Here is a 27,407-nt window from a genome sequence, read left to right on the forward strand (position 1 = left end):
AGTTGTACAGAATTGGGACAATGTAACATATGACATGAGATGTTTCTCGTTTGACGAGAGTAAGGAAGTGCACTCGATGAAACCCAAGGACAGGTACATGCTCACGTTCTGGCAGGACCCGTTTTTTCCAATGACGACCATGTGGAATTGCTCGACCGACATGGGGACATTCATCGCCTTCAAAGACGAATATGATTGCAATGGATTGGGGAACATCACTTGCAATTGGAGATTCGATAGGAAAATGACCTATCTTTACGCGAATAGTATCAAAAAGTGGATTCCAATAGAGTTTAATCCAAACTATGAGTCTCTCGATAGGGGAGGAGTAATTAAAGGAAGCAATAAGCTATCATGGTAATATATAGTTAGTACAATGAATTAACATGTTCAAGCTCTCTAAGTAGGTGTCCGGTTTTTTTACTATTTAACTCTTAAAATCTTACTTGTACATAATTTTATTGAGTTAGACCCATGTAAACTCTTATAGATTATTTTAATTTCTCCATTCTATACAAATTTAAAGTAAGTTCATTTATATAATGAGCTATTTTGTTGGTAACCACAAGAAACATTCCATTTTGGATCCAAATTTGATTCGATGTCACCATTAGCTTTGATACATGGCTTCTGCATTCATTGAGAAGACTTGGACCAAAACGTGGAAAGCAAAGCAAAGCAAAGCGTGACGGTACTATGAGGCTGACAGACAAAACCGGAAATCGTTCAAGTAACCACACATCCATCATGGGAGAAAGGATGAGAGTGGTCGTGCGAAATGAGAGAAGAAGATTAGAAAAACATTTCAACCTACGCCTAAATCCATTGTACAACATACATCACCCTTGGAGTAACCAAATAGCAATGGGGACGGAGGAAGCTCTTGAGAATTCCATATTCATCGGCACCTTTCCTCTTTTGAACATGGCAGGGATCTTGCTTTTGGAACAAGAGGATGACTCTAATATCTACTGAAATGTCTAATGATGTCCTCACTATTGAAACTCCGAAGGTGAAGACCTGCATGATTGAACAAATTCACAAAGAATTGATAAGTGGTATGCTTGAGGAAGACCAGCGAGTCACGAGATACTAGTTGGCCTAAACTTTCCATTATACTGAAGAAGAAGAAGAAGTTGCGCATTGAAGGACTTCGTGAATCACCAAATCAAAGCATTGTCGGAAGATATAGAAACTACAGTAACATCAACTATAAGGGTTCAAGTTCAGAACATACTCATGCAGCACCTACAAAGTATTTAGAACTTCAAGTAGTCAAGAATCTCAAGCCTTTTGAGGGTTTTTTGGACATGAGTATGATTAACTATTTGATAACTTACAACACTTCTTGTATCGTAACATCTATCATGTTTCACTTTGATCGTGAGACCTTAGTCGTGTGTAGATGAATGAAAAGAGTGTTTTTCACTTTCAAACAAGAAATGAATCATTAAGGAAAAAAGGAGAAGAAGGCTTGACTCAATGTTTCTATATTTACAGTGAAAAAGTAGAGAGATTTAGGATAATTTCCCAACCTATCCTTCAAAAAAGGCAGGAAGAAAGCAAAATCCCAGGATGAAGACATAAAATTTACTACTACATATGCCCCATAGGGCTTAATTAATTTTCTGTTTTTCTTTTTCTACTTCATCAGGTTAATTTGGAAAAAGAAAATGCAGCAAAATAGAATAACAGATGCTCCCAAAACTTTACCTCTCTAAGTATTATGGGAAGATGGAGACATTCCTCCATCTGATCTGGTCCCCACATGTCCAGAAACCGACGATGACCTCTCTGTTCCACGTACATTGTATTTCACATAAACTCTTTCCCGGTTCTCCGACCACCATGTTTCAGCTTGCTTCTCCCCGAACCTTCTCCGGCTGCACACATATCACATTTCAGTTCAGAAATTCAAAAAAGACTCTTCTTTTAGACCTAGATTTTTTACTGAAAAAGGCAGCTATTATCAATCATGGTAATCAAATTTGATACTTCTCAGCTAACAAACAAACTCTTGAGGGCCCATTTGGAAACACTTTAAAATTGTCAATGAACTTTTAGTATTTGTGTATAACTTATGTTTCCAACTGCAATCTCATTTGGATCTACATCCAGATGAGAGCTTCATAAAAAAAGAAAGTGTGTCTAAATAAATTTAATTGATGTTTTCTCATCTAGTTTCCATGTCTTGGCAGGCAATAAGAAGAATTTATATTTTTTACTTCACCTGAATCGAACTCGTTTGAGATCTCTCGTCCCATCATGCAAAGCCAAGAGGGTTATATAAACACCAGGTTCATACTGCTCAATCCATTCGGATTCGACATGGTTCCTGGATTTAGTCAACCCATTATTATCACCATCATCGTCATGGCCATCAGATGCACTACTGTCCCTTCCTTGGAACAATTCGCCACTGTGTAGAGGAAGTCTGTGATTTTGATGGGTATTTCCGTCAAGTTCCTCAGATGAAGAATATCTGTGCATTATCGCCTTTGTTGCAATAGGTTCTGCTCGAACTGTACCGGCTGGGTTGTTTATGGTGTCTAAATCCGGCCTTAGATTTGTATCTGAATCGTGAGTGCCATTTGATAGGTAGGAAGCTTTTATAGTATTGTCTGTGACACTGACCACGCCTGGAGGAAGCCTCTCAGCCAGCAGTTTGAGCTGTACAAGAATATTCAATAACTAAGAAACTGGGATCTCATTAGAAAATAGAAGCAACTTGTCAAAAACCACAAAGTTCTAGAAAATAATCTGAATTATGTGTGATCCAAACATTAATATGACCGTGATCAAGAAAAATCTCTACAGCAAATGAATCACAGAAAAAAATCTCTAGATCAAATGAATCAGTAATTAAGAAACAGGGAACTAATTAGAAAATAGCAGCAACTTGTCGATCAAAGTCACAAAATTATAGAGAATAATCTAAAATATGATGAAGAAAAAAAATCAATATATTCACACTATAATTTGAATTATGATTTAGAAATAATTTGTATACCAAAATCAAACAATAACTACATTACTTTCCAGAAAATAATCTGGTTCATGATCAAGAGAACAAGGTTACAGTCTTCCCAGAGAAGAGATAAAAATCAACATTTTATATGTTTGCCAAAATTAAACATGATAATAATTTGGATCATAATTCATAAAATAATCTAATCAATTGATCAAGAAAAATATCTTTATATAAGAAAAATCTTATACCATGCGAAAGAAAATAAATTTTAAGTTCAACGAATTTTCAGTGAAATCGAAATTGTGAAGATTTTGAAAATAGTAGTTTCCAAATAGGTGTCTGACATGAATATCCATCAATTATACTGAAAATAAGCAAACATGGCTGAAGTAAATATCAATAATCATGAGTAGGTTCCAAATATCAACCTGTGAGGTAAGTGACCTGATTACATCTTTTGCAGCTTTACATTTAGCCAATTCTTCTGATGCCATGGAAGTTGCTTCCTGGGCCTTCTTGGTCTGTTTCTGAACTTCCACATTTTGTTGTTCACCGCGGTGTCTTAAGCTATCAACCTAAATCAGCAGCATCAAAACAATAAACAAAAAAATAAAACAAAAGGGAGAAAATACATTTCCAAAAATTACAGACATACTTGCGAGCGCAACATTTGAACTTCTTGATTCAAAACATCATTAGCTTTCTTCAAACTCTCTACTATATTTTTCGAGAATGAAAGACCCGAAGTAGTAGGGATTGGTGTTACAGAACGTGGAGGGCTAGCCTTCCTGGAAAAAGGAGACACAGCCCTCGAAGCGACGCTAGATTGCGAAAAATGCTGTTTGGGCGCAGTACGATATAGATCTATAGCAGTAGATTTAACGGCATCCCTCAGCTGCAACAAGGAAGGTGCTCCTGATGAACCTAAATAAAACATATCACCTTTCTTTCCTTGTTTAGCTGCTTTAGTATCCAATTGTTTGATCAAATCAATATTAGACAATCTTAATAACTCAGGCTTATCTAACTTATCCTTATTTTCCATCGAAAGACGTGGTAAGCCGTTCCTTCTGCTATTAGCCACAGCCTCGGCTAACTTATTCAGTTTCACGAAACATGAATCACACACACGGTATAGTTTATTCGGATTGGGAGCCAAAGCCGCTCTAAAAGCCTTTTTAGAACTGCACGAGTGGCAATGGACTAATCCACAATTATAGCAGTTATGCCTTTTCCGAGTGAATCCAAATGCTTGCTTACAAGATGAGCATTGAGATTGCTCTGCACCCGAAACCCATTTGTGAACACATATTGCAGCTGTGGAGCTTAACCCACATGCCAAAAACTTAACATGCCTATCCTTTAAAGCCTCCACCAAAGTTGGAGTGGTCCGATCTTCTACATCGCCATGGCCGAGCCTTCCGTTAGCTCCTCTTCCCCACGTGTAGACTTCGTTTCTAGAAGTTAACACCGCAACATGGTATCCACCACAAGCAACTTCTTCAACCGATTGTCCAAAAAACTTATCTTCCACTAGACAAGGTAGCTTCCCATCTGATTTCGGATTACCTAGTTGCCCATAAACAGAACTTCCCATAGTTATAACCCGGCCCGATGTAGTCAATCCAACCGTTAAACTATGCCCGCATGAAATTTTTTGAAAATTGTAGTCGATAAGTGTGGCCACGCATGTCGGCTTGAGCCGAGGATCCTTATCGCCATGGCCAAGTCGGTTTTTATCACCGTCGCCCCAAGTAAACAGTTTCCCCGAAGTAACGTTTGAGCTCGACTGAGTAACGATTACTTCAACTATCGCAGCCGTGTGCCATACCCCACACGAGACCGAAAACGTCCTTAATCCCGATAATGATTCGACCTCTTTTGGGTATGGAACACTTTTCTTGTCCCCATGTCCTAAAGCGCCGAAAGTCCCATCGCCGAATGTAAAGAGTTTCCCCGAGGAAGTTATCAAGGCCGTATGCCACGTTCCACATGTCACTACACCCACTTGAACTCCCTCGAGAGGACCCAAGATTCTTTTTGGCAACCAGTGACTAATTTCGGAGCCATGACCGAGAAGTCCATCGCAGCGCGTGGAATCTCCCCACGTGTAGAGTTCTCCATTCGATGTAACCGCGCAAGTGTGAAACTCACCGCAAGCTATGGAATCGACGGTGGAAAACGCTAGTGATTCGACTAATCGCGGTTGATTAATGTCGCGATCGACTCCATGACCAAGGCGCCCACCCGATGCTTCGCCCCATGTGAATAGTTCGCCTTGCTTGCTCACCAAGGCGGAGTGCCTTACCCCACAAGCAATCAGATGTACGTCAAGGACCACATTCGATTCTAGTGGCCTCGGGAGAAGTACGTCGGTTCTTGTGCTGAACGAATTAGTATTTTTGTCGGTGTTATGATCTAGATTGTTGTCACATATAACTTCACCCCATACATATACGTCGCCAAGGGCATCACAATCGTCTGGAGCAGAACCGTGGCTTGATGTGCTTGGTGCTGCGCTAGATACACTAACGCGATAAACGTCGGATGTGAATCCCTTTGATTGCATGTTCACTACATCTAAATTAGGCCTTTCGGACAGCATTGTTGTCTCGGTTTGACTACTGATAGAAGTGTTTGTGTTTGAACTCGAAGTGGTGCTGCTGAACTCTGAGGGTGGTTTAGTTTCTTGATTAATAGGAAATGAACTATCACTTGCACTTTGCGATGTCAAGTCCCCATTATCCTGCATCAAAGTAACAGAGCATAAAACCGGATAGTCATACAAAAGTCCGGATTTCAAAATCACACAATTTTTGCATATATATATATATATATGAAAATAAATTTTCCTGTCCCATGTCCAGGGTTATCTAGAAACACTGAGTTTAAGGCAATGATAACATAGTTTATCACTTTATTATTTAGATTCAGATGCAAATTAAGCTAGAAAATATGTCTCAATAAAGTAGTAAGAGGGTAAAAAAATGACAACTTTAACCCTTGTAAGTGATCAAATTAAGATACTAAGTGCGTTCCCCACAATAGTTCAATATTCTATAATCAACTTATGTATCAAATACTTAAAATTCAGATATCATTTGGTTTAACATAAAATTAAATATTCAGTATTGAACACTTAATTTTAAGTTTTTTTTTTTCAAACGTACCCCGAATAAACATTTCTCAAAATTGAGAGTAATCTAGTAATACAGAAATTAGTGCAAAACCCGAAAGGGTCATTGAGGTTGGACTTCATAGGCATGTTATATCCTCATATAAACATCAATAAAAGGATGTAGAAGAATGATTTACTTCCAAATAAAGGCCGCCATCATCCCATCCATCAATTTTTGAGCGATCAACTTGACCAGAAGGTATTAAAGCTTGCAGGCCAGCAATCCACACCTCTGCCTCTACTCTGTCCTTGCAAATCTACAGACACATCAAGTTTTTCAAGTAACTAGGCACAAGACATTCTATTAAAAAAAAGGATCTTAAGATAATCACATACCAGATCCAATGATCGTTTTCCGTTGCTGTGAATGAGTGAAAATGATAAGTACTCCTTCTCAGGGCGCAAATATCTCTGGAAAACAGCCTGAAGAATAGAAGGGGATAATATGAGGAAAGAGGGGTATAGATGTTAGACCAACTGGTCAAAAGTATACTGTAATGGTTAGTAGATTAGTAGGTAATTAGTAGATTAAGATTGTGGGTTAATGGTTAGTAGCTTATAAATAGTGAAATATTTGGAGTTATGAATGAAATAATATTGAATCTGGATTATATCTCTCAGCCTTAGGCATTCTCAGGCTTGTTTGATGAATGGTGATTTGGACTTAATCCGAATAACCCCTTATCATCAAATCATCAACTAAACACTAAAATACACTTGCTTTATGTTTAGAACATCTTAAAATATTAAATATAAAGGATACTTTATTCAATTAACCCAAATAATCTTCTTTTTCATCGAACAAGATTTTTTCAATTAACCCATATTATTTTGAAATAACCCCACATCAAACATGCTCTTAGTCTCTTTTCATTTCTTATACCAATCCTAGATCTCTATACTGACACATAACATATACACTTTAGAATCAATAAACAGAACAGATTGAAGTATGAGCATCATGGAAACAAAAACAGTGGCCACAGCAACAAAATATATTATGAGCAATAAATCTTACAGTTCTTTGTCCAGGAACAATTCTTGAAACTGAAGCTAACTTCAAGATTCTTTCACCTTTACTCGATATCCAGATCAGAGATAATTCATCCTACAAAACGAGGGAAATTAAAAATGTGGGCTTGCAACATCAAAATTGTATAAACAAATAATTGAAATAATTTAGAAAGTATGGATGTCAAGTTTCTATATTTTCTTACAGACAAATCAGATAAAAATAAATTACACCAAAGCAAAATCATCCATACACTCATTTCTAAAGGATGTGCATACAATTTAAACATCAGAACATAATGTAATGTTAAGTATGCATACCTTTGTAGTACCTACAATTGAAAAACTTCATAATCCCAAGCTCAACAAACTACATATCCAACTACGGAGGCCATGCTTCCTAGTATTTTGCTAAACGCAAGAAGGAAAATGTATCTTCCTAGTAGAAAATACATGCTACCTAGATGTTTCCATTTTTCACCTTCTATGCAGCCTTCCAATTGCTTAACATTTCATTCTTACACAGACCATTTGCAATAAAGTAATGAGGATTTCCTTGTATTAGATCTCATGATGTCTTTTGCTCCTCAGGAATACATATGCCGCTATCTCAAAAAATGATCAACCATTCCGAAAAAATATTCTAATGTTCCAAGTTAACCTTATACCATAATGTAACATATGTATTCGGACAATGAAAAGATAGGTAGATCTATCTTAAATAGTTACAACAAGTATAATATAGATTATAGAAAGGAGATGAAACCAGAGAAGATGATGAGACCTAGATTGATTGGAGTCTACGCCATTCATGTTAGTTCAAGACTATAACCTAGGACTCTATTCCCTTAACAGAATATGAAAAGGACTAAGCTGTTACAATAAAGGACAGTTGGCAAATATATATTGCTGTACTATCAGTTAGGTATTTAACACTCTGCCCCTAACTCGTAGGTCTTCTCGTACATCTCCTGATCCACTATTGACAATAACACATTCCAGCTCTCAGCTTTTCGAGTACCAACTAATTATAAAGGAGTAAAACCACCGTACATTATTGAAGTACTTAGCACATAGTAAACTGAAACTCTCTGGTCATCATGATTTTGAAGATCAATGAAAAAACCGCACAATTATGCCAGTAGAAATAGTGGGATTCCCGCTATTCACCTTCGAAGATCAATACACATAAATAAGAAACAAATGCAAACTTAGAAGGTACTCGGGGCATTTTCCAGTAAGATCAATATCCTAACGTCTTGGAACACTCCATGCGAGAGAATTACATTTTCGGAACTATGTATACAATAGTCAGTTGAATAGAGTATCAAACTTACATTTGAAAGTCTAAACGGACAAAACTTAGGTTTCCCCTTTCTCCCATACTTCATCAACTGAGCACCCTTCTTCAGAGCAATTACCGCCTGCAAAGGTGAAAGGATTGAAGCGTAGGAAGTTCATCACTTCTAGGCAGACTCATTCATCCATATGCAGGTAAAGATGCTTTCATGTGATCCCACGTTTTCTGCAGTTTGAGTATCTTCTTTCTAATGAATGCAAAAATACAAGCATACATCATTCCAACATGCATATTTCACAATGAGGAGCAAATATCAAATGCATACAAGATAATAAAAAGGATGAAATATGTCACAACTCAATTAGCTAGGCACTATTTAACTATTAATTTATCAGCACAGCAAATTAAAATGCATAACATATTTCTCCCTATAATATGTTGAACTTAAGTCCTTTCACATGGACTAAATGATTCACACAAGAACAAGATGTGCTTAAATCCTACCGTAATGCATTAATACAGTCAAGATAATATACAAACTAACTATTTTCAAATATAGATCAGTTGCCTGGTACTTCAAGCAATACAAGACAAACATTCGATTAAAAATAGAGAAATACATGATGAAGTTGATAGTAGATACAAAGATGAAGTAATATCGCAGACCTGCTCAATGTCGCGGCCACCATTACCATAGCTATTAGGATCTGCCATTCCATGTGATAAGACCTACCGGAACACCAAAATCTCTTTGATTAGTCGCAGAGTTTCCACTCATGATCAGCGAGAGACGAAGCCAAATTTCATCAATCTTACATCTCCGAACCAATTCTCCCTCTCTATTTCACTCCAATCGCACCGCAAATTCTACTTTCCGTCTCACGACTGTTAATTCATAGATCCGCATGTCCACCACACGGTGCACGTTCCTAAAATTAGATGCGACTAGAAATCTAACATCAGTGTGAACGAAACCACAGTCAATTTGTTCGTGGAGAAGTATTTGCAAAGCAATGCAGTCTGCAGTGAACAAGAAGCAATCCTTGTAAGAAGACGGAACCGGAAGGTTGCCGGAAGGTCGCCGGCGACGGAGAATTGGTACTACTGACTGAATACAGTCTGACGAAGAAGAGAGAAAATCTAGAGAGAGATTAGAGATTTTTCAGTTGCAGGCAGAGAAATACATACAGAGTCAAATATGTGAACAAAGAGCATGAAAACGATAAAAAAGGATAATTAATAATGAGAGACATTTCCAAAGCAAACTTATAGCTCGTTTGGTTTTGGATTAATTAATTAATAAATGAAATAGAAGATATGATTTTTTTTAATTAATTAAATTAACTTTTTAAAGATCTTCAATTTTAATTGAATTAGTTCTATAATAAATCAAATTTAAAGTTGAAAATATAAAAAATAAAATTAATATAATTCAATTCAAAACAAACCAGACATAACGTGAGAGATGGCTGATGGGGCGGGGAAATATTAAAAAAGAAGTATTAAAGTTGAGATTTTGTAGAAACAGATTTCAATCATGATTAATTAAATTATTCGTATTTGGGGAATCTAAAAGTCCAGAAATAGACAAACATAGTTTTTTAAATTATTTGAATATATAATATATATATCTATGATATCTAATTAAATTATTTATTTAGGCTCGTTTTATTTTATGTGGGTTTTTTTTTTTTTTCTTTTTTCTTTATAAATTCATTCTTATCTTAATCCTATTTTCCTAATTATTAAATCACTTATTCTATCAATTAAAAATAATATTTTATATCTTCTCAAAAGAGAAAATCACCGTTAACTATTATTTTTTAAAAAAAATTATTTTCAAACACTCCAGTTATAATTTATTACAATAACCCAAATCCATTTTGAATATTTTTAATAAAAATATATAAAAATATTAATATATAATAATAAAAATAATAATTTAAAATATATGATATTTTAATAATTTATTTAATAAATTGATTCATATTATAAAAAAAAAGTAAAATGAAAAAATAATTTTAAAATTTATGTTATTTAAATAACTCAAAAAAGAACTATTCCTAATATACTCTTAAAACTGGTTTGATTGAACTTTAAGAAAAAAAATCAAACATTATTTTATTTTCTTTAATCAATTACTTCACTCAAATTTTTTAACATACATAGAAGCTAGCCCACATTCATTATTTTCACACATTTTAAGTTTTTTAAATGGAATCAAACCAAAATTATTTAGTATCTTAATAATTATTATTTGTATGGAGTTCACACTACACAATTTATTAATTAATATATTAAAATATTATTTATTTAAAAATTAAATAAATTATTTTATTATTATATATTAATATTTAAAAAAATAATTTACCAAAAATTACATCTTCTCAAAATCAACATCTCTCAATATTATTCAAATAAATTATGTTTATTACCAAAAACCCAAACTAAAGAAGTTATTACTTTATTTTAATAAAATTTAAATTTTAAATATATAAGAACATCATAGTCTAAACTAAATAAAAACTCAAATAATATATTTTTTTAATTTGATTTGAATTATAAAAAAAATGATATAAACTGTATATGTTTTATAATTTGTATTTGATATATGGTATAAAATGTAATATAAAAATAAAAGAGGATTTTACCCTTTTAATTAATTAAAGTAAGAATATGAATTTAAATTATTTTTATATAAATAATATTTAATTATTATTATTCTCTTCATTTATTTATTATTACAAATTATTGTACTATTATTATTTAATATTATAATTATTATATTTGATAACTAATGTAATTTTAATTATAATATAAAATTTAAATTATATTTATTTAATTTAAATATTATTAATAGTTGTAATAAAATAATTATAAAATATAAATAATATATATAATAAATAATATTATTTATAATCTAATTAAAATAAAAAAATAATAATAAATAGAATTATAATTATAACAAAACATATTTTTTTTAATTATGAAATATTGAATTATTTTCAAACAAATATACAATATTAAAATTATTATATATAATAATAATAATAATAAAATAAAATATATTTAATATATTATATACTAAAGGTATAATGATAATTAAAATTTAACAAAAATGTTGTACATCTAGACTGATTAATTACAATTTTATATTAAATTGACTTATACTAGTAAATACTTAACAAACAAATATTAAAATATTATTAGTATAATTATAACAACGAACCATTATATATATATAATTGTATATATATATAATAGAACACCCCAAGATCATAACCCATATTTTAATTCAACGCGTTTTTAAGTTAAAATTGAATTTGTGACATTTTAGTCTTTTAACATAGAACATTGTAAGAATAAATTAAAGTCAATAGTGATATATAAGAGAAATGATCAAAAGAGAAAATTTAAAAGAGAAAATAGAAAAGGATGGCGTGATATTATTTGATTAGCTTAAAAATTATAATAACTTCTCTCTTATTTCTTTTTCATTATATTTTTTTATTTTTTCAACTAATAAGATATTCTCGTCCTTTTCTATTGTCCTTTTCTTTATAAGAAAATAAGTATTGAAAGTTTAATGATACATACATTTTATCTAATATGAGTTTCTCATTAATATGTATACATGATATCATGGATGTCCTATCTTAGGCTTAGGTTTGTTTGAGGAGGTGGTTAATGAGTTTTGTTTGAGTTTTTTTCTAAAAAATTCTTGTTTATTTAAAATTAATTAAAAATTATTTTTAATATTTAAATTGATAAAATGATTGATTATATATTTAATATGATAGTTGGATTTTGGGATAAAAATTTGGTATTATCCCAATAGACAAAGATCAAACAAGCCCTTAGACAACATTTCAGTAGTGTAAAAAAGGCAACAATGATAGGTAACAAAGACGACTATCAAGGTTTAGCGACAAAACTATAGTGATGACTAGCCAGGGGTTATTGACGTTTAACGACGGTATTTGAGAAATAACGACATTTATTTTAGTTCCAATAGCGACAAATTATTTAACCGTGGCCAATCATGTTCTTATTGATCTAGTGTTTTCGCTTAAAACATTACCATGTTTTCGACTTATAAGAACGGCATAAAGTATTACCATGCTTTCCACTTAAGAAAACTCTCATAATGTAATAAGAGCATACCATTTTGAAAGAGTGATGAAACTTATTTATTAAACCATATTTTGTAAAATCCTAAAATTGTAATGAAATAAATTATCATAAGTTAGTTCAACAAATTAGAAAGATAAACAAAAATAACTAAAAGAAATTATTCAAGTTTGCCCAATATGGACATATCACAATCATATTAAGTCCAAAAAAGACTTAAGATCGTAACACATCTTTTTTTACTCCAGACAAAAAAATATTATCAATTTTTCATCACATAAATAATTGCATAGTTCTTTTTTTCAATAAAATTTGAATGATTTATAACAATTTTTATACATAATGTTTCATCTCAGAAAAAACATATAAATTAAGAAAAGAATAGAAAATAAAATAAAAAATCAATTTGACTTATAAATTATTTGATTTATTTTGATAAATTTAGTGTTTAAAATAAACATTCAATTTAAAAAATAGACATAACTTTAAATATAATTTTAAAAGCTAAATATTATAACTCATTAAGTTATTATAAATAATTAAGGAGAAGGCAAACTGGTCAACTACCTATACCTATTTAAATTTATATATTTATAAAGTGGGAGATGGGAATGTGCTTTTCTAAGGAAATATTCCCAAAGATTTTGTCCCTTTCCTTGCTTGATACAAATGTAAACATAAGATCAACATTCAACCAAGAAGATCTTCATTGGAGAAACATAGACATAGTATATATTTATATATAGTTGCATAAAATCTACCAAACAAATCCAACTTGGGAGTGTTTGACTATCTAATTTTGTTTAATAAAGATTATCGACATTGATTACATTGCATCAACCATTTTCATGTTAACACGTACTATTTTCTTTATATTCGACATTGATTACATGAATGTATAAACAATTTTAATGTTTACGCAAACTATCTTCTTTCGTAACACATCAATTGCCTCTCCCCTGGCTTCATTCTCTGTCTTTACATTAATAAAATGGAAGAAATTTTTTAACATTTGTTTATGCCTAGAATCCCTTCTCCTTCAAGTAGCCAACTAGTGATCTGAGAAAAAAAAATGTAAACTATATATAACATAACAAGAAAGAAGATAAACACATGGTGCACCATTGTATTAACTCATAGTTAATGGCTTCTTTGAAAAACTAATGCTTTAATAAGTTGAGTTAACACACTAGTACATCAATCTAAACTAACCCAAAAACATGTTGAGACATTAATGTTTAAGAAAGAATAGGCATATGTAGGGTTGTAAACGAGCCTTAGCCAGTAGTCTCAAGCTCGAGCTCGATTTGAACTTTTAATAGAGCTCGAGTTCGGCTCGTATATATATTTAGTTTGGCTCACGAGCCCTCGCGCTCGGTTCGTGAGAGACCTCGATTAGCGCTCAACCTAGTTACAAGTTGTTAATATTTTACACACTCTTCTCGAGACAATAATATTTAAAAACACAGTCAATATATATATATATATAGGCTATATATATATATAGGCTATCTAATTATTATTGAGTAAATAATAAAAAATATATTAAGCAGAACATAAATAAATAAAAAAGATTAATTAATATTGTGTGCGTTATGACACATAAAATAAATACTTCATTTTAAATAATTTTAATTTTAATTTCAATCCTAACAAAAATAAAATATGATTTACAAATTACATTTAAACAAACTTCTAAACTAACATGTTTGTGAATAACTAAACAAACATGTTCGTAAGCTAATAAACAAGCCTCTAAATAAATAATTTTGCGAGCTGACTAGCCGAATATTTATAAACTTAAGCTTGTCTCGTTTAAATTTTTAATTTTTTACAAAACTCAACTCGTTAAGAATAATAAGTGAGTTCAAAAGAACTTTTTATCGAACCGATATCTGAATAGTTCGCGTGCCTACCCATATGGTTTAATATAAAGATGAGTTATTTATGAAAGAATATATATGATTTAAAAGATAAAAATGGGTTATTTAGTGTTCATAATTTATATGACATAGTATCTAATTATAATTTATAGGTTAAATAATAAGTTTTAATAAAAAAACTGATTATGTAACTTTCAATTTAATCAAGTGAGACATTTTAAATGAGAATGGAGAAATTATGGTATTTGAGGAGTATTTAAAATTATCGACTCATCTACTCAGTTTCTTTTTAATTAGTGGACTATTTCTAAAAGAGAAAGTTAGAATAATTTTATAATCATAGTATTTATTTCAATGTAAGACTAAAATTAATAATTAATTTAAGTTTTAATAATAAATATATAAATTAACCTTAAATTCAACTTGTATTAATGATTGAGTTGTTATATGAATGAACTCAGCCTGTCCTCATCCCTACATAACAAAACACACAATATAAAATAAATATGTATGTTAAGTTTGGAATCATTCATATATTATTAAATTTATAAAGAAAATAACTAATTAAATTTATTTATTTTAATATTAAAATAATACAAATTGATATATTTTTAAAGTATTAGAATAAATTAAAAAGTAAAATTTTGGAGCACATGTGCCTATTGGGACAGAATTTACAAATATCTGGATTCCCAATAACTTTATTAATATAAATTTTAATATCTAAAAAATATTTATGTCAAAGAGAAATTGTAAAAACAACAAATATCATTTCTAAAATAAATAATTTAATATTACTAAATAATGATAATTGTGGGGTTGTCCAAATTAATTGTGGGGGAATAAAATCTAAAATAGTAATTCCAATTAGTTGTGGGGTTGCTCAAATTACATAGGTATTTATTTGAATCTTTCTCTATGTTTATGCTTTCTTTTAGAGGTTGGGATTATAAAATTTCCTTAATTTTTTTTATATCAATTATTTTCTTAAAAAATAAGGAAACATATCAATATATATGGCTTTTTTTAAATAATCTTGGTATATGTTAAGTTTCAATAAGAAGAATATAACTAATCACCAATATAGTTGTTTAAAAATACTTGTAGCTGAATTAAAATTGTTCGAGTTTGAAAATTGTTTTTTATTAAATTTGTTAAAAAAAATGTATGTATATATATATTAAGGTATATTTCAAAATTATCTATTTAAATCAGTTTATATTTTGTTCTCTTTTATTTACTAAATCTGAGTCTATTGTGAATTTGATAAAATATTGAATAAGTTATGCTTAGCTCAATAAAAATATTTTGTGAAACTTAGTTTGGGTATTGCAAAACACTTTTATTGATAATAAATGTTTAAATTTATTTTTGTTTTGATTGATTATTTAACCCGATTTAACATATATAAATGTTTTGATTTACATTTTTTACCATTGTTGAGGGCTCCAATTTCTTCTTATCATGAACAGATTATGAATTTTGTTAAAGAATCTTATAGCAGGTTAGGTCTTTTGGATTTTGTGATTTTATTTTTTCCCTTGTTTATGTGTCCTTCTCTTCATTATGTCTTTTAGATATTTTCTTAAACAACCTCTTTCAAATGTATTTTGTTAAAAAAAATTAACAAAATTTCAATATCTATATATTTTAAATTGATAAATTGTCAATTAAAACAATTGAGATGAGATTTTGGACCTTTTTTTCTTTCAAATTTTACAATTTGGGGCTCTTATTTTTTTTTCAAATTAGGAAGAACTAACATGATAGACCACAATCATGGTCATCCGCTTCAACTCAAAGCGTTTTTAAATAGAATTGTCAATTTGGGATTCTTATTATTAAAGTTATACAAAACAAACTTAACGATTTCAAACCCTGTTAATTTATTATCTACGTGACATTTATAAATAAAAAAACAAAAGATCAATGTCACTAATTTAACTACCGAATTTCAGCGAATTGAGAATTTTATTATTGATTCTTTGAAATTCAGTAGTCAAAACATCAATTCGCTAAAATCCGATAGTTAAATTAACATGAATATTTTATTATTTATTTATAGTGTCGAGTAGATAATAAATTAACGACGTTTAAAATCGTTAAGACAAAATCTCATTTTTATATAACTTTAACCCTGTATAGTCCTAAATAGTAAGTTTTAATGTGGGGTTCAAAATCTCAATTGACCAGGATAAAGAGTTTTAATGTGACAATTCGATCTATTAATAAATTAAATAATATATATATATATATATATATATATTTGTTTAGATGAGTACTTTTATATTTGTTCTGATATGATATAAAAGAAAAGAAAATTATGAAAAAGTCTTATTAACCTATTTATATATTTTTAAAATAAAACTGCAAAATATAATATTGTATGAAATCAATCAAACCATGGGCAAAGAAGAAGATGATGATGGCTGCAGCTTGTACCCATTATAGGTAGGGCAGATGAACTACTATATGAACTTCACCCATTTCATAATATTATAATTAATGTTATTTATTCGGTCACGGGTTGTTTGTGATTTTTCAATTAAATGAATTATTCAAATAAGTATCATTCTCTCCAGAACAAAATTAATGTAATTTACTAGTCTTATTTACAAAAAAAAAAAAAAAAAAAATCAAATCAAATTGAACATTCGTATTATTGTTTGCATTGGTTCAAGTTTTGTCATGCATCTAATTTTGATAGCAACTAAATAAATTATTTTTAAATGTGTAAAATTATTATATATTTCTTGAACTTGTAATATTAATTAATGAAGGAATCCTAATTTTTTCTTGTTCATTTTTATCTTTATTTATTTTATTTGTAATATTTTCTCTTGTCTAAATCTCTTTATAAAATAACTATTTATTCAAGAAAAAATAATCTTAGTAATAATAACATTATATTTGATGAATCATGATTAGATTGTTTGTTTTAACCTTTCCTAATAGTCGGGATTCAGATCTAGGGGCACTTCTTTTAATATATTAATTATTAGTAAATGAATGATTCACTCAGAAAATATTTTCTTTCTTTAAGTTATATTTAATGGTTGATTCATGTATATTTGATGTATCTATAACATGTTTATTATTATTACTTTAAAAATATGAAATTATATTGAATTAATTTAAATGTCATCACAAAGTAACAAGTAAAGTAAGTAGTTCATCTCAAAAATTATGAACATGAAAAAAAACGATAAATATTGTTGAATCCACTAAAAGAGCTTATCTTCCAAGTAATTATTGCAATATATTTCAAAATTAGTGTTACTTATTACCGGTTATAGCATTACTAGTACAAAGTAGATCATTTTTAAAGATTGACTTATTGACGATTACATACTTAGTAGAGCATTTTTAAAAATTGACATATTGCCGATTACATGCTTAGTAGACGGTAAATTGAAAAACTTAAAGAACACATTTTAAAAGAATCGTTTTAACAATATTTTATTTAAAAGGCATTGAGGGCCAAATGAATGCATCTACTTGAGTTTAAAAAAAAATAAGTTGATGAGATTTCTATACAAGTATCCAAATCACAATATTGTAGAGTAGTTTCTAATTCCAAGATTGGAATTGGGAAGACCATAATATTCAAGACTTATTAATGTCCATATGATAATATACATGTTTGTTTATATGTGAATATTTAGATCGATCTGAATCATTCAATTGATATATTGACACAATTCGAGCAGAAAAATATTTAGTTCGTCGGATATAGAGTTTTTATATAATACAAGCCGATATATTATGGTCGGATTAAAGTCTATTTAAATAACTGAATAAACTTATTTACACTCAGAAATATATTTATTAAAGTTACAATATATAAAAAAAAATTACACATGTATCAACTTAATTTTGTTATCTTTATTTAATAAAAAATATATTTATAATTGATATTATGCTGAAATTAAAAGAGAAATAACATGACACTCTACTATCATGATCCCGTTTAAACTCAAAGTGTTTTGAGTGGAATCAAACTCGTGAAAAAAAAAGTCCACAAAACTATAAACATATATCTAAATAAATTATATTTTAAAATATTATCTCATCTAAATAAAATTATGATAAAATATATAACAAAATATTATATATATAAAAATTTATTTACATTTTACCTTATCATAGTGGTCCGGTGAAAAGAGTCAACCTAAAATACCAAAATATCATGGATTCGATTCTCAAAATAGCATGGATTCGATTCTCACCGGAAACACTATAAATGAAAGTAAAGTTATGAATGTGGAGTATAATGCTAGTTACTCCGTATTGAAAAAAAAATTATTTACATGCCAAAAAGACATTTTCAAATGAGTTATGGATTGAAATGAGAAGTGATTTGGAGTTGAAAGGAGGGATATAATAATAATAATAAATTGAAATGTCTAGCACATGGCCATCACACCACATTGGGTGTGAGAAAAAGGTGAGGGGATTACAAAAGAAAAGAGCTAACTTTGCGGGCAAAGAAGCCGAATCTCAATAACAATCCCAAGCCCAAAGGGGTCCCTTTTGATTGGACACCACAAACAGTCCCCCCACAACTTCTGGAATCACTTTAACTTTATTTTTAATTTCATCTTTTATTTATACTATCTTTAATCTTTACTTTTTTTTAATAAAAAAATAATTTAGCATTTAAAGCAAGCAAATTAAATAATATCCAAAGTTGGAATGTGACAAGATACTATTCCAAGAGGACTAATCATGTGCCAACCCTGTCTATTTGAAACATACCAAAGCCACAAAATAATACAATCAAAACAATTCAAAATTTGATTCTCCAGCAACCTTATTAAGTTCTACTAAAAACCTAAATAGAATCTATACAAGAAAATGGATATATTATATATATAGTTAAATGACATCTAGAAATGGACATGGGGGGCAGGTAAAGACTGTCCTTATTAGCTTAATAGGTTCATATGAACAGCAGTAACAAACAACAGATTGGCCTCACATGAATCTGATGGCCAGCTTAAGATTCTTCCTCTCTATATATTTTTAACGATTTCACAAGTTCAATGTTTCACTATTCATTATTCTTATACTTTTATTATTTTTCTTTTAGAATCTTGAGAAATCTTTAAGGGAACCCTAAATAAGGGGTCCCAACTATTTAGAAAAATGAGAACCAAGATGTATACTATAATACATTACTACACTATCTAACTATGTTGTTGGAAAATTTCACATGGAGAAGTAAAAAGCAGATGGTGGTTGCAATAAGTAGTAAAAAATTGAATTCATGGTTAATATTTATTCAAGGACTTGGAATACCTAGAGATAAGCTTGTTAAATTAACAAGCCACAATAAAAGAAAAAAAACTATGATTATCGAAACAAGCTATGAATATAGTTCTTGAAACATGTTTGAAATTGTCGATGAAAATTTCATAAGAGATATTTATATGACTAGTTAAGTTTATACAACACTACAACAGTCAACATATACTAGGAGAATGTAAAATATGTATAAATAAGAGATTGAACTTTCAACAACTAAAATTGTAATTTTTTTGTATTGAAGTTAACCCAAGATGGTAATAATGTAGAGCCACCTCCAACCAGTAATATAAACATAGAAGAAATGTCATGGACAATAATGCAGATGGTAAATAAAGACAAAGCATGGCACTCCAAAAGTTACAAATTTACAAAACTGATATCATACTATAGGGAACTCCAACACCACAAGCATAACAATCAGAAAAAAAAAAAAAAAAAAGAGTTTGTTCCTGGTTGTGTTCACAGACGTGTATATATATGTAAATGGCTTTTCCGCTCAACTCATCTCTCACTTATAAACCGATCTCTATTATATGACTATGAAGAATATAACACAATTACCTTTTTTTGGCTCAAAATATAACTGTACCATTCTGGGATTTTATGAACATCTACCATTTGGTGCTTCTGAATTTACCTTGAGTTAAAAAAAAAACCAATAAAGAGAATCTAGGAGATCGAAAAGTAGGGATGGAGGAATAAGGAAACAGCTTGTACTATACCTGCTCAATGAATGCTTCCAGCTCAGTTCTTATTTCTGAGAAGGATGGCCGCAGCCCTGAATCAGCCTCCCAACATTTGGTCATTAACTGCACTAACATTGGGTGTGTATTGGCTGGAATTTCGGGTCGGAGTCCCTGTGAATTATCATAAATAATTTCAATTGTTTTGATATGAAGTTATTGATATATTAATAGACATTTTGTTTTGAGTTTCATATGCTATCTAATGCTTAGTCTTATCCCTTTACTTTCAGGACTCACCTGGAGTCAATTTAACCTCTCTCTTTTTTTGAGGAAAAGAAAAGTTGAATTGAACTTGAAATTTTGTTAACATGTTTTGGTGGGTAGTCTAAATCAAGTACTTCAATGACCAAAGATTTTGCATATACCATCAATAAATTATTCAAATCATCATATACTATTATTACTTATAACATTTTTAAAAATATCAAATACTAAGGTATTTAGGTATTTTGACTAAAAAATCTACTTTACCATGAAACAAGACTATTTTCAAATATCTGATTTAACCCAAATAACTTTACATCAAACAAGCCATAAAGCTCCAAACTTCTATAAAAAGCATACCTGTCTCACACCTAGGGCAGCTAGTAAGGGAGACATAGAATCATATGGAACCTACAAGCAAAGAAAGCAGAATAAAAACGTACACAGTAGTAACTGATGGAATATTGAAATACTCTTCATTAAAAAATAATTTGATGTTTATAGTTACTTCCATACCTTGGAAGTAACAAGTTCCCATAAAACGATGGCAAAACTAAAGACATCTGCTTTCTGGTCATATGGTTGATGATTTATAACCTGACAAAGAAGAATGGAGTTTATTTTTTAAGCTAGGGGAGAACTTTACAACATGAAAGTGATTTTATTAAGGTAGAAGGTGTACACAAGGAACAATGAAAATGATGTAAATATCTTTTAACTTGAATCTAAAATAATGACACTTTTAATCTTGAACCAACGATGACAAGAAAAAACAAGGTAAAGGAAGACAACAAGTACACATAAAAAAGGGGAATAGACCGAGACCAACATTGTGCATCATTAAGATGGTGGACATACAAATTGGTGGCCATGAACCAACGTAAATCACTTGCTATGAACTCGCACAAAAGAAAAACAAGACTAGCCAGCAGTAGAAATTGGACCAAGTATGCTATATAAAAAGCATCTAATCTTAAACTTAACATAGTGATGCTTTTTATTTTCTCCCTAACTTAATACCTTTAACATGAATCATGCAGAAGTCACACCTATAGTAGGTTCTCCACAAAGAACCATGTGCATAATTTAACAAATTAATCACAAGAAATTTATTATGGAAAACAACATTAAAACCCTTATTTTTTTCTTGGAAAAGAACAAAAATTTCCCTTTCTGTTAATTATATGGAGAAGCTAAAACAACAAAATCACAATTTTTTTGTCTTACAAGGCAAAAACCAACAATGAACTTTTTCCAAACGAAGAGAAAACCTAGGAGTCAAATCAACAAAAACAAGTTAAGATAGGCCTTAGTGGTTAAAACAAAACTAATCACTATCAAGATTAAAACCCCATTATCAACTTTACCTTATATAAAGCGAATATCAATAGTACCAACTGCTTAGAACATAAACTGAGTTATCACAAAAAAGAATAAGATTTGGCAGAGAAGCCACTGAAAAAGGTAAAGCAACTAAGATGGAAACACTCAAAAGCTACTGAACATGAGTAATCCTTTCAGAAGAAGAAATTTAAGAATTTCAGGGTAAAATGAAAGAGGAAAATGGATGGTTTAGACCTCAGGAGCCATCCATCTGTATGTTCCAGTCTCTCCTGTCATGATCCCACTTTGGTTTTGGAACCGAGCAACACCAAAATCTGCAACCTTAACAACCTTGAAACAATATTCAAGAACATAGATTAGGAAAAGATAAATATAAATCAGTTGGAAAGAAAATTGAAAGAATCTATCACGTGCACCAAGTTAAGTATCACCACCATGTCCAAAAAGGATTCACAACAAACTGAGAAAAATAATGTTATTTGATTAGAATGTTCTCAACCTAGGTTGGCCTCTATAAACGTGCCAATGTTTTATATATATTTAACTCCTAGACACTAGGGAAAATTTAGAAGGCGGCATGAAGACTTTTGAACATTGTAATTTGAATAGAAAGGAGTTCCAGGAATCATAAAGTAAAGACTGGTAGCAAAATTTTAGTTTACAAAATCTTCTAACTAATCATACTATTAGAATATTAGAAGGAATGCATTACTGGAATTGTGAGTTGCATTAGATTGATTAGATTAAATTTGGTAATGGATATCCCCCATTGTACTCAATTCTAACATCAATAACACTCTTTTTGTATTTTTACATGGCAGCTCTAGATTATAACCTAGAATTAATTCAGTTGCCACCACCATTTGCTAATGTGCACTCATATTGATCTTATTGCTCTCAACGATAATTCTTTTACATGTATTTCCTTTGTCAATGATTTTTTTCTTGTTCCCTGGGATTTCTATTTCTTTTCCAATACTACCGCTCTTGAAAGATTTGCCCCTAATCTATATTTTTTCTTGATCTTATGTCCAGATTTATTTATCACACTGGGTCTGTTCATATCTCCCTGTATGTACAAGTTTAGTAGCCAGTGATTGGCAATTTTTCATAACCAGCAATTGTGTGTTCACATAGTTCAGGAAAAATTTCTATTTGTTTCATCTCATTTCTTACAATGGCCAATAGTTGGCCTTTTACTGGTGTTTTCTGTTGTCATTTGTGAGAAATTTGTGATAGTATCTAAGTTGTTTGAGATGTTAACCAACTTGAACATAACGCCTAGTGTTAAAATGTTTAGATTGAATTATATTATAAAATTCTACGATTTAAAATTATTGCCCTTCATCAATAACATTCTCTTTGTATCTCTACACATATACTCACACAAAAATAAATAGATCCCTTAATATCATTGGTCGCTAGATCTTAGAAACATTGCATGCTGCCATTATAGCATATAAACCCCAATGTATTTTACTTCTCCTGGGCAATCTAAATCTGGAAATTTTCCCTTTTAAAGCCCTAATTCCCTTCTAGTCTTACTTAAAAACTCCAACTAGTCTCTGCCTGAAAGAGACCACTAGTTGATGGAAATAGGTGATGGTTTGATTTTTTTCCTACATTTCTAGTTGCAGAACTAAAAGGAAATCCAAGAACAGCCTAACTCTTTTTTAACTTATCTCTGATCTGTGAGGATCACTAAATCTCATAATAGTGACTTTACGGTATCAACAACAGCAGATACAAATTCTACCTTTTTTATACATTAGTGGATAAATTGATTGTTAATAACTATATTGAAAAAGGTTCAAGCTAAATAAAGTTTCATACCTAGAACTAGAAACAAATGTTTCAGATGCTTACTCTGTTATAATCCATGAGCAGGTTTGCAGTCTTAAGATCTCTATGAATGATGTTATTTTGATGCAAGTACTCCATTCCTCTGCATACATCTATTGCAAACTTTACCAACTGAGGAAGCTTCAAGATAACGTGATTCTTGTGCAAATATTCATAAAGGTTCCCTCCGGGCATGTATTCTGTAAACAAAACAAGAAAGAGAAAATATTGTAAAGAGATTTAATCCTAGATATAAGCATGAACATAAACATAATATAGTTGAACTAGAGAACATAAACAGAAATTTGAACCAGAAAGTCCATCAAGAAAGAATGTTTATTTTGAAAATATAGATTAGATGAAGGAAAGAAAAACAATGATGGTTTCTAGTAAATTTTTCCTTAGCATTACAATCACTAAAACGTCTATTTATAGTAAGAAATAAACTGAAAAGAACTAACTTTGTAACTACTTTATAGTTTTTTTAAGGTTGGAATGTGTGAAAGCAGCATGCGGTGAAAGCATCTCCCGCCAAAAAGAAACAATGTCAGGTACAAGTAATGGCATGAATTGCCAAGAGTTAATAAAAAAGAGATACACTATGCCTAACAAAACATCAAAGTGGAGAAAAAACAACCCAAAAGAGGGAAAAAAATAATCAAAACTCCAGATCTAGATCGCTGAAAGCAACTTGGGAGCCGGAAGCATCCCAAATATGGTCAAATAAGCATTCTCAAGAAATCATTAGATGCGGCATGCAACTAAGTGATTAAAATGTATAGTGTCATTTCTCACAAAGATACTCTTTACTTCTTTTCTCTTTGAGTACCTTTCCATCTCACTTAAGTTTCCTTTTCCACGATTTATCGGCTTAATCAAAGTTAAATCAAGCATTGAAAGGCTTTTTCTTATGATATAGTTCATTTACCAGTTATTATGCAATGATTAGGAGGCTGTGTGCAAGCACCGATGAAACGGACAACATTTTTGTGCTGGACCTTCCTGCATCAAAGTCAAAATTAAATCACAACACTCACAGTTTCAGTCTTTTATTAACTTAATTGATTTCTCCTGATACTTGTTAAGTAGTATCCAGAAGATGCAGCAAATTGACAGTGGAATGATTTCGTGAAGAATCCAAATTTTTGGATCCCAATATAGACATGGTACATTTTTGTTTTCATCTACCCTGGCTATGAACTGTTTGTATTCTCCATTGAAGCTGCAAGAGTTAAGGTCGTTACAGACCCAGATCAAGTAGACCAAAATGTAAAACTATCTTTCCTGGCCAAAAAAAGGTCAGTTTGGGAGTAAGTGAGTAAGGTGCTACTAAAAATATCTCCATACAGGTTCATCAATCATAACTACATTAACTCCCTTTTTGAGTTAAGACAATCGGTTGAACGATAACAATGTTAAAGTCTAATCAATTCAAACTCTCAAATCTGATTGCAAAAGTAGAAAGGGTCCAGCTGACAAAGTTTTGAATTAGTCTTATTTTATAACTTGTTGGAGTTGGAAAACATATAATTAATAATTCACGTTTGAGTACACAACTATTTGAAACAGAGACTAAGAACCTGAGAATAAGAGGCTAATGCATTGCTCTCCTTTTTCATGTTAGCAACTTTGAAGGACAAGGGGGACAATTTCCTGGACAGATAATCTTGTTGTCACTGTCACTCTTATAACTTGGCTAAAGAAGTAAAGAACCCCTAAATTGTGTTAAGTCTCACATATTCAGTGTAAAGTTAGTGAAGGTTAAAAGAGAAAAAAACATCCATAGTATGGTGTAAACAGTTCAGATCACTACTTGCTCCCCTTACGAATATAATAATTACCTTCCAAACAGAATACCAATAATAAACAGGGATACCTTCAGAAATTTATTACCTAAGAATGGCTACTTCTTGGGAAAATTCATCCTCCAATGAATCATTAGGATGTTCTGATCTCAGAATCTTCACAGCAACATCCTGGCCAAGGTAAACTCCACGAATCCTTTCAAAATGTAAGAGCAAAAGGTAAGAATAATTTGTCAAAAATTAGACGTTATACCTTTAGAAGTATTGTATCATATAAATTGTTAATCTCTATTATGTAATGAATAACAATCCCAATAATAAACTACTTTTAGTTTTCTACATGATTTTCACATGCAGATACTCCTTCCTTTAAATAATCAACAAACAAGGAAATTAGGAAAGTACTCCTAACTCACAAATCTCCACAAGATCCAGATGCAATTTTCTCTCCCATCTTCAACAATCGTTTATCAATTTCCCGATCTCCAACTTTTGTTTGTGCAGCCAGAACCTTCTCCGCTGCTGATTGACTGTGTGAAGACCCTGACCATGATCCCTGTATATTTGCATATAAGAACATTGAACATTGAACATTACCCATTATTTCAAACATAGAATAACTGTGGCACGGACAAGCTTATGATCAGATATACAAATAATGGAGAGGATACTGTTAAGCTACAAAAGAACTTCTTGATGTTTACATAGGAGCAATTTACTAAGTATAAACGCATATATTACCTCACATCTATTGACTGCCTTTTCCATTGCTTGGTATAAACCCTCCACATCCTGACCACAAGATTGCAAAGTCAGCAATACTTGGACTCACCACAGATCCCTGTCATAAGGAAATATAATCACAATGCTCCTTTTTACAAGGTAACACTGTCATAGTTCACATATTGACCAACCTAGGAGTAGTTCTACCAAAGGCAGAAGCTTTGCAAAGGGCAAGATATTCAAGATTTTTCCATTTTATTAGGCTGCGAATCTAAAAATCAAACAGCAAATTACTGTACACAAGTTTTCCCTTTTACATGACAAAATCCATCTTTTCATATCATCACATTTTCCTATAAAATAAACCAACTATCCCTTTATTCAGAAAAAAAATATGTTTTAGCTTCTTTTAGGAGTTTTTGGAAGGATGCAAACAAAGAGAAAGAATATAGAGGAATTCAAATCCTAAATGCATGAAACATCAAACAGTCATACAAAAAGGGAACATTACAATAAAATTGATATGTGTTCCTGTTAAAGAAATACCAAGTACCTCAGGCCAGCCATCCACAACAAATACATCCAATGAGTAACCATCATTTGTTGAGAATACATGTGCTTCGCGAATGTTAAGTCCTATGTCAGAAAGTAAGGCAGAAAGCTACAAGGAAAATGGGCAATGTTAGGGCGACAATGCAAGAACAACAAATGGTTTTTTCTTTCTTTTTTTAATTTAGGAAGCTAGCATGAACCCCCACAGCCATGGCCCCCCACTTCAACATAAGGCGTTGTTAGTGGGAATCGAACCCGAGACATTTGGTCTCTTAGGCAAGAACAACAAATGTTTTGACACATATACCAAAATGAAACAACTCATTGAAAATGGGAGAACATTTCCCCTGGTAATGTGGAAATGATAACAACATAACCTGCTTTGGTTTGAAATGATGATGTGCATT

General features: G+C 30.9%; 2 protein-coding genes across 5 annotated transcripts in view; both read right to left on the bottom strand.

Moving 5' to 3' along the window:
• Positions 1-533: 533 nt before the first annotated feature.
• On the bottom strand, positions 534-9,638 carry LOC124923707 (PH, RCC1 and FYVE domains-containing protein 1-like). Of its 2 annotated transcripts, none has more exons than XM_047463670.1 (10): positions 9,127-9,638; positions 8,498-8,584; positions 7,168-7,257; positions 6,486-6,572; positions 6,287-6,406; positions 3,627-5,717; positions 3,400-3,546; positions 2,231-2,670; positions 1,714-1,883; positions 534-1,020 (listed from the first exon to the last, which is right to left on the bottom strand). In XM_047463670.1, exons 1-9 carry the CDS (start codon positions 9,172-9,174, stop codon positions 1,718-1,720), a joined length of 3,276 nt encoding a protein of 1,091 aa, XP_047319626.1. In that variant the 5' UTR covers positions 9,175-9,638; the 3' UTR covers positions 534-1,020; positions 1,714-1,717. The 2 variants fall into 2 exon arrangements, with proteins under 2 accessions (XP_047319626.1, XP_047319627.1); XM_047463671.1 differs by having other exon boundaries at positions 8,498-8,707.
• A 10,491-nt stretch (positions 9,639-20,129) lies between these two features.
• LOC124925325 (serine/threonine-protein kinase STY46-like) overlaps positions 20,130-27,407 on the bottom strand; it is a 30,981-nt gene continuing 23,703 nt past the window's right edge. For all 3 annotated transcript variants that reach the window (XM_047465295.1, XM_047465293.1, XM_047465294.1), the window contains exons 6-15: positions 27,002-27,109; positions 26,467-26,517; positions 26,142-26,281; positions 25,814-25,921; positions 24,849-24,922; positions 23,945-24,120; positions 22,313-22,408; positions 21,251-21,331; positions 21,095-21,145; positions 20,130-20,641 (exon numbers count right to left, since the gene is read on the bottom strand). In XM_047465295.1, coding sequence (XP_047321251.1) covers positions 20,501-20,641; positions 21,095-21,145; positions 21,251-21,331; positions 22,313-22,408; positions 23,945-24,120; positions 24,849-24,922; positions 25,814-25,921; positions 26,142-26,281; positions 26,467-26,517; positions 27,002-27,109 — 1,026 coding nt within the window. In that variant the 3' untranslated portion in view covers positions 20,130-20,500. The remainder of the gene's footprint in view (positions 20,642-21,094; positions 21,146-21,250; positions 21,332-22,312; positions 22,409-23,944; positions 24,121-24,848; positions 24,923-25,813; positions 25,922-26,141; positions 26,282-26,466; positions 26,518-27,001; positions 27,110-27,407) is intronic.

The sequence above is a fragment of the Impatiens glandulifera genome, chromosome 2, assembly GCF_907164915.1.
Source record: "Impatiens glandulifera chromosome 2, dImpGla2.1, whole genome shotgun sequence".
Classification (NCBI taxonomy): Eukaryota; Viridiplantae; Streptophyta; class Magnoliopsida; order Ericales; family Balsaminaceae; genus Impatiens; species Impatiens glandulifera.

Coding starts and splice junctions, on each gene's coding strand:
- LOC124923707 (XM_047463670.1), bottom strand. CDS start 9,174: ATGGCAGATCCTAATAGCTATGGTAATGGTGGCCGCGACATTGAGCAG. Junction 5,718..6,286: donor ATGGCGGCCTTTATTTGGAA/GTAAATCATTCT, acceptor ACTTTGATGCAG/GATAATGGGGACTTGACATC. Junction 2,671..3,399: donor TCAGGTCACTTACCTCACAG/GTTGATATTTGG, acceptor ATTCTTGTACAG/CTCAAACTGCTGGCTGAGAG.